This window comes from Limulus polyphemus, unplaced genomic scaffold (genome assembly GCF_000517525.1).
Source record: "Limulus polyphemus unplaced genomic scaffold, Limulus_polyphemus-2.1.2 Scaffold976, whole genome shotgun sequence".
Classification (NCBI taxonomy): Eukaryota; Metazoa; Arthropoda; class Merostomata; order Xiphosura; family Limulidae; genus Limulus; species Limulus polyphemus.
Genome location: NW_013666586.1, coordinates 369,751 through 378,659, shown reverse-complemented (window position 1 = coordinate 378,659; position 8,909 = coordinate 369,751). Strand labels below are relative to the sequence as shown.

Below are 8,909 nucleotides of genomic sequence, written 5' to 3'. Positions count from 1 at the left end.
CTATATGATACTGGTACCTAATGGATGTTTTATAGGCTTGTTAACTCAAGTTGTTTATATAACTAATTTGCATAAAAGTGACAGATTTTGTATTTTACAATTTCCCGACCATATTTGTTTTCAGTTCGTGTATTTGTATGGCATGTATTAGTTCTTAACCTGTAACTCCCTGTTTTTAATGAGTAAAATAATTGGCATCAAGTAGACATTCTGGACTATACGTATATATATTGTGTTTGTTTTCCAGGTAACGGGATGAAGTCTACACTGATGTTTCGTGACCAGGTGAACACCATATCCCAGTGGTGTGACCAGTGGAACGAGTGTGAGCAAACTGTTGCTTTGTACTCGTTGCTCAAGAAACTGAACCCAACTCAGGCCTACTTCCTTTCACTGGTTCTGGACCAGAGTTTGGATGGGTGTACCGATCTCAAGCTACAGAAGCAACAGGCCAATGACCCAGGTAAGTCCAACTTTGTCCTCCTTTTCGTAGTGAATGACCTGTGAACACAAATGACATACTTAAGAACATGTCATTTGTTGAAAAGAGATTTGATTTCCTAAAAGTTTTTATTCATAAAAATAATATTTTCCATGAGGCAGCTAAAGTTAAAGCATCTTAAGAATTATATTATTTGATTTATATTTGCTTGTGTTGCATTGATTAACATTAGCCTAAATTTATTGTTGGGATTCACATCATCGGGTTTTTAAATAATTTTTTGCAAAGAAATTCATATCAATATTGCTCTTAATTCTGCCGAGGTTTATTATACAGTATATGTAGAAGTGAGTGGTTTCACCCATATTTTAAGCCAGTTCTTGTAATATCCAGAACTCGCAGATGGTGTGCATTACAGAAACAAGTCGATACTTGTTATTTTGAAACAAGAGTGCTGAAAACCGCTCTAATTATAAGTAGTACCTTAAACAACCCCCCACCAGACCCCTTACGAAAAAATAATAATCCATATAAATATTGTATGCATTGAACACAAATTTAGTCTTCCGATTATGGGTCTGCATGGAAAATGATATCACTCAAAGATATCCAACAAGAACAGATCAGTGTGCAAGCAACACATCCTAATCAAATGAACTGCACACGAAACAAAGTCTACTTAGGAAGTGTCTTTAAACACGGTTACTAATTTGACCTTGTTATTTAAAATTCAAGCATACACATTTAGTTCCACCAAATTTCACGCTCTTTCGTGAGTTAAAAACAAACAATACAATAGTTGTCTGGCTTTAAAAAATAAACGCATATAATTAATATTAATTTCCAATCTGTATAGCTAATTAAGTATACTTTTCTTACGGTCTTTCTTTTATATATTAGAATTCATTGTTTCGTCAGTTGGTGCCCCCCAGTAGCACAGCGGTATGTCTGCAGACTTACAACGCTAGAATCCGGGTTTCGATACCCGTGGTGGGCAGAGCGCAGATAGCCCATTGTGTAGCTTTGTGCTTAACTTCAAAAAACAATTCATCAGTCGGAAACCCTCACTGAGCGATATATTTCAGGCTGTAAACCCAGTAATATTTCATGAGGCTCGGAAGATTTAGGTCACTCCTAAAGACACATATTAAGATAGCGATATAAAACGGTCTCTATAATAAAAATATTATGATGATGCATGAACTTTTCGGAAACGCATAGCAACAAAATACAGTTTGAAAAAAACAACTTAAAATCTGAATATACAAGCAGTCTAATTTCCGTGCATGTATTATTGTCTTTACAATACAGCATTTCCAGTTAGTGTCATTAAGTACCTGGTACTGCATTAAAAGAAATTACAAAATGAAAAAATATGAGCATTTCAAGCATTCTAACCCCCTGTTCTCCGACTGTATATCCACCAGTTTGGCCTGTGTATTTCCATTTTTTACTTTCAAAAGTTGACAGGTATGCTCTGTTATTAATTTAAAGTTATAGTTCATGCATTGGTTTTTGATTATCTCAATACTATTGTTTCTTTAACAGAAAATATAATTTTTTTCGATGTAACACTTGTACATAAGTATTTTGGGCTTCAATAAAGCACTAGTTTATTTGCGGATCATATTTCTGAACATATAATTAGAATCTTGGGGTTTAGTTTCTGTTCAGTTCAAGATAAAATAAAGTTTTGGGAGGAACAATTTGTATTTAACAGCTGTCGGGAACTAACTACCGGACTTGTTTCGTTTTACTCATTAGTATAGTTCTTGATGTAGATGACCACAAAGATAAGAGTTTTAACACGTATACTGCAGTATTAAGTTTGAGACAAAGTGTAGCTTCAATTTTAGAATATTAACGTGCATTAAACGTAGTTATACAATTTTTAAGATTACCATGAGAAATTTGCTTTTTTATTTTTTGTTAACTTTGGAGAAAAAAAAACATTTTAGGCATGCCTACCCCACCACCGCCAAATTTGTGTATTTCTACAAAGCTTTAATAGACAGTTGGCCAATACAGCCACAGAAGCACAACTAATTTAAAATTCATGATGTATTTGAAAAGTTTGTACAAATTCCTACCTCGGTGAGGTGACATAAGGTATCTGTAGCACTTGTTTCACATAATGTTGAATATGGTTGAACTAACAGTGAAACTCTGCACGTGAATGTGCGATGTTTACCTCAAAGCCCTAGTTTGTTGTTCATTTCAGTGAGCCTACGGATTTTTAATATCAGAACACCACCACTCATTCAAGACGACTGCCTTATTGGTTTCAAAATTACGCAAATAACTGTCTACTGGGAATGTGAAACACTTTCTATTGTTACTTAGACTAGTACTGCTTCGTTGTTTGCCTGAAAAAGAATGTAACTTCCTCTTCAGCAGATTCTCCAGAGCTATAGCGTGCATTAAAATTGGATAAAAACTTGAATATGTTGTTTTCTAAATAAGTTTACGTCATTACACATTCACCTTGCGTGTCAACAGAGGTTTGAATATGTTGTTTTCTAAATAAGTTTACGTCTTTACACATTCACCTTGCGTGTCAAGAGGTTTGAATATGTTGTTTTCTAAATAAGTTTACGTCTTTACACATTCACCTTGCGTGTCAAGAGGTTTGAATATGTTGTTTTCTAAATAAGTTTACGTCATTACACATTCACCTTGCGTGTCAACAGAGGTTTGAATATGTTGTTTTCTAAATAAGTTTACGTCTTTACACATTCACCTTGCTTGTCAACAGAGGTTTGGAGGATAACTCGCTATTATATAAGTTCACCTTTGGGGTTTAAGTTTGGTTCCTACCATCGATCTATAGAGAAGAGGTGACTTCAGCAGGTACAGTTCGAATCTGTAGTGTGTAGATCAAATATTTTTATAACTGTACCAACGCCGTGATCTCTCACGGAGAAGACCAGAGATAGTATAACCAAACCATCATAACATTTTTGAGTCCAAGAATTTTATTTTTCAGCGTTTATAAATAATTGTTGGTTTGGTCATTTTTAAGAAACTTAAGTTGTTCGTATTTCCTGTATATGTTTACGAAATAACCTGATTTTGATGGATTTTCTGAGTATTTCAATAACAATTAGGCTGTTTTTCGTGCAAGGTGAATTACATTTTCTTACACATGAGCATACATATGCTATTTTATCGTGTATAAACATCTTCCTCCCTTCACAGCGTAATGTGATCATTTTTTAAGATGGCAAGCTTCACGATAAGATTAACTTATATTAAAAATTGTTGTTTCATCTCGAGTTGTTATCGAAGGCTAGAGAACTGAGATGATATTAGAGGTGTTAGTACTTAATTAAGCAGTATTTATAAAGTGTATTTACTCGATTTTACCGTGCAGGTTGAAAGGTTTGTGTGCATTAAGGTGAACGACCCTACAATTTCTAGGTCTGACACTCTTTTGGGTTTATATCATATATCGATATTGCTAAGAAAGTAAACTCGTGGCTCGAATCAAGGCCGTTAGACCATAAAAGTAGGCCATTGAGTTCGTTGACTCAGATTAGGCTTAGTGCAGAAATTGTTGAATTTGACTAACGACCGTACAAGTATGTAACTTAACTGGTAAAGGTCGTTAGTTTTATTTGGCACACTTCGAAAATTGACGTGCGTGGTGGGAGAAATAAACCTAATAAAAGCTTGTGAGACATTATGAGTTTAAATGTGGTTCCTATATATGTATACGTGATTGTCATAGTCTTGGTGCTGATAGCTCCCACGTTGTACAAAAATGACCTAAATATTTGTGAACATTGCAGATGTTCTCTTCACTGATTTCGCATTATTTTTACAAGTTACATTAAAGCTGTGTGTTGAAAGCAATCTATGGGAGAACTTGTGTGATTCACTTTTTTTTTAATGCCAGATGTTTAGGGGTCAAGTTAAGTCACGTGATTACAGCGGCATCTACCAACTCTGACAGCTGCTGGTGTTAAATTACAGTGTTTTAGTAGCACATTTTGTTATCTTAGTTTGATTGGTTAGAGGTTTATTCGCAAAAGCCAATGACCTTAATATTTTATTATTGAAAAAAATAAGTATTGAGATCTACAAATTTTTCTTCTCTTAGTTTAGCCAAATTTTTGACAGTTATATTACAAGTTCACGAAATCTAGCAGTTCTAATTTTCTCTTTAATAATATAATATTGACATAACTTACCATCACTGCCGGCAGATCTAAGTTAGAATAAGGAACTGTAACGTTTGCAAGTCACGAGTGTATGTTACAGTTGTAATAAGTTGACTTTCCAACAAGTGTATCAGTTCTCTGTACTCTCTGTAGGGAAATGCTTGGAGTAAATAAAACAACAATATAAATGCAATAACCAGCACGTTAGGAATGCTTTTCAGCATTTGATTAAACATGTTCTTGCGTGAAACTGAAACAGTTTTAGGTTACTTTATTAAATGCGTTTTTCGTGACGATGAGCCTGATAACTTGGCTGTTTTTTAATTATATCTAGTTGTGATCCACCCCACACCAAATATATGTATGTTCATCGTAAAAAATTTCCCCCTTGGCTCAGCAATGACCTTGCACGTTTACAGTGCAGAAATTCGGAGCTCAATTCCAGCGATGTATACAACACAGACCGTTTTGCAACATTGTGTTTTTAATAAACAAACAATCCTGATAAAAGTATGAACTGATATCAGCCACGTGTGTTAGATACAAATTACTCTGTCCAGTTTGTTTTAAATAATGTACACTATCTGACGGTGTTTGTGTTATACAAGGACTTTTGTTCCACATATCGTTATTTTGTTTTAAATAATGTACACTATCTGATGGTGTTTGTGTTATAAAAGGACTTTTGTTCCGCATATCGTTATTTTGTTTTAAATAATGTACACTATCTGACGGTGTTTGTGTTATACAAGGACTTTTGTTCCGCATATCGTTTTATATGCAAGTTTTGTACACTCCCTATTGAAAACGCAAAAAAAATCGGTACTAGACATAACAGATAAAAGTCCATGAAACTTAATAAACTTTATTATTTAATCATGTATTAGTTATGTTCACAGTATTGAACATTTCCTGACTAAACCAGTAGAGACGACACTATTTATAGACTTGTTTTCACGTTCCATTATTCTAAACAAGATAAGGTCAAACATCTTAAGTATGGTTTTACATGGAACTAAACGAGCCAGAGATTGCACTGCAAAACAATATAGACTATAGTAGCGATATTAGTAGCTGTTAAGGAAGGTCATATTAGAACACTGCTGATAAATTATTGGAAAATAGACAGAACTTGGAATTATATAACCTCTTTAGGTTAAATACTATGGGAATGATGATTGATTTCATCTGTTCCGTTGATTTGAGCTCGACAAAAGAAATAATAATAACAAAAGCCGCGTCGATACTCGTCTCGGTATTCCATTCAACATCTTCCAGCCTTTAAACATCCAACAAGTTACTATGATAGAGCACTTCTGTTATGTAAAACGTGTATTGTTGATAAAGTTGTAGCTGAGACACCACTGGTAGGACTGGCTGTGAACATTTTGCAGCTATCTTGCGCTCATAGAAGTATAAAGTTCACATCGTAATCAAGCGGAAATGAAATTTGTTCAAACTAGTATCTACGATACTGTAGGGGTTGTGTAGAGTGAAGTATAAAGTTCAAGCGGAAATGGAAGTTGGTCAAACTAGCAAGTATCTACGACACTGCAGATCTTGTAGCGTGAAGTATAAAGCTCAAGCGGAAATGAAATGTGTCCAAACTAGTATCTACGACACTGCAGATCTTGTGCAGCGTAATATGTGATACTTTATTAAAACTACGTTGGAAATGTTAAAAAATTACCGTTCAAAGAAAAACAGTTGTTATTAAACCAGTATTTAGTTCTGTAGTAGATTGATGTTTTCAACCCATATTTATAATAAAACAATTTACATGATCCCGCTATACCTTATCTTATTTTAGCACAAAAGTGTTAAACTACAGAGCTCGGAAGATAGTTATCTTCACAACTATAGAGGTGAGAAATTCAGCGAAGTTTATTTAAAGTTTTTGTGACGAGGTTAGATTTACAGTTGCAGCATGTACTAAAACTTCAAAATACATTTCGCTTAATATAATCAATAATTAGTTATTCAGAAGCAGTTCGTTTTTAAGACATCACTCAATAAGTGTGAAAACTTCTGACTCATTTTTGCCTGAATTAGAAAATCCACTCCATTAATTATAAGGTAATACTTATCGTACTTTAGTACCCCTCTTTCACGGCAGGTGGGGTTCTAAGCCATCCTTTATGTATTTTGACGGTGGTCAAGATCACACAGCAGCAGCTGTACCTATTGTCTGCCATTTTTAACATACGCATGCCTGCTTCCATTATTGAGGTGCCCTTGTATGCCTAAATGTATAGGAGCCGTGTGTTTAGTTGGCGAATGTTTTGGCTTACGAACTATGTTTATGTTACGAGTTTGATATTTTTTTTCGGAACAAGTTAGTAAGATTTATTTTATATATAAAGTATTTAACAGTATGTTATTTTTAACTCAAATGTGCAACATTGACTACGTGGTTTGTTTATGAGCTGTTTTTCTGAAAGAATAAAAAAAAAGGTTACGACTATATTTAACTCTGAATATCCGGAGGAAATTACATATATTGTTCCCCTTTTTGTTGTGATGATTTTTTCCCCGGACGAATGTATAACTATTTGAGTCGTTTAAGAAGATAACAGGATATAGTGTAGCAGGTCTGTTGCGAAGTTTAAACATGCCTTCTTGAGAAGGAATACTTTTGATTGGTAAGTCCAGAGAATGAATCCAGAGCAACACGTAAACAGTCGACTAGATAGTTACCCCACGGGAAGTTAGGGATCTTGAAACAAAGAAACTTCGTCGCCACGTGGGACACCGGAAACCAGCTGCTTTTGGGGGCTTGCATGAACCAAATGAAGCTGCAGAACGAACGGTCAGAGGGCGTGTGAACTTCTAGTAGTAGTGAATTTATTTACGAACACCGAGTTTCTAGCTGTACCTTAATACAATTACAATAATATCCCTTTAATAAATCATTTACTTGAACTTCAAATAATGTGTTTTGGGTAATGTTATATTTGTGTATTCAAACCGTACTTAGTGTTTAGTCAAGTAACACAAATACATTTTGTTTTAAAGAGTAGGTAGTAAATTTGACAAGCCCTTAATTTCAGTATTTATACTTGGGCTACAAGTGACATGGTTCAATAGTAATCAAAGAATAATGTTACACGTTAGCACTAATTAGGAAGCCACAAGTTAATTGGCAGCAACCAGCGTCACGAAATACTCACAAGATACACAATTTAGCAAGTCACGTGCTTTCTCTGCATCAACACACACAGCTGCTGGAAACTGGGCAAGGAATGAGTCTCTCATCGAAGAAGTCAGTTACAGGTTTCTGCGTTAAAAATTTCAACCCAAAGTTTTTTATATATCCCGTTCAGAGAAATCCATTGGATATTTGAAAATCTTATGTTGTGTTACTAAATTCATAGAGATAAATGTTTGTGTTTATAGACGAAACCCTACAATCCAAGAACTTTCGAAAGATTTACCTTTCTTCATCAGGGACAAACTGATCATGTATAAATAAATATTCAGACTAAAAAGTAGCCAGTTTCGCCATATAATTATCCATGAGATATAAATAATAAAAGTCAGATTTTCGGTTAATATAAATTCTATAAAAAAATATTATTCCTGAATTTTGTCTCAAAACAAATGTATACTACGTTTCTAGTATTATTTTTTATGTCCGATAGAATATAATTGCTCACAAGGAATAGCAGATCATGACCATGCGAGAACGTTTGTTTAGAGCATTCTATCAAGGTAGACGATTAAAATATATATTTTTGATGATAAATATAGCAGATTTTCTCACAGTGTGATTAGCGGTTGATATACACTTTGTTACTTTTACACAGACGTTCGTATTAATAACAATAAAGTTGAAGTTTTGTTTTAAATCCGTAAAACATTGAAGTGAAGAAAGCCGTAGTTCTGGTACTCGCTGGAAAACTGACAGACTTGAACGCAATGAAAAAGTAGAAAGTTTGTGTCTGCAACACTGAATAATATCAAACGTTATTTTTATTGGAGTAATATGTTGTTTCTGGAACACTAAATATTCTCAAACATTGTTGGTGTTATGGAGTAGTATGTTGTTCCTGGACACTAAATAATCTTAAACATTGTTGGTGTTATGGAGTAGTGTGTTGTTCCTGGACACTAAATATTCTCAAACATTGTTGGTGTTATGGAGTAGTATGTTGTTCCTGGACACTAAATAATCTTAAACATTGTTGGTGTTATGGAGTAGTATGTAGTTCCTGGACACTAAATAATCTCAAACATTGTTGGTGTTATGGAGTAGTATGTAGTTCCTGGACACTAAATAATCTCAAACATTGTTGGTGTTATGG

The 8,909-nt window shown here is 34.3% G+C and overlaps 1 protein-coding gene across 3 annotated transcripts in view; it reads left to right on the top strand.

The window, feature by feature from the left end:
* The first annotated feature begins 238 nt into the window (after window positions 1-238).
* The window catches only part of LOC106461518 (protein Smaug homolog 1-like), a 58,427-nt gene continuing 49,756 nt past the window's right edge, over window positions 239-8,909 (top strand). For 2 of the 3 annotated variants that reach the window (XM_013921345.2, XM_013921344.2), the window contains exon 1: window positions 239-463. In XM_013921345.2, the coding sequence (XP_013776799.1) occupies window positions 256-463 (208 nt within the window). In that variant the 5' untranslated portion in view covers window positions 239-255. The remainder of the gene's footprint in view (window positions 464-8,909) is intronic. The other variant, XM_013921346.2, reaches the window with a different exon arrangement.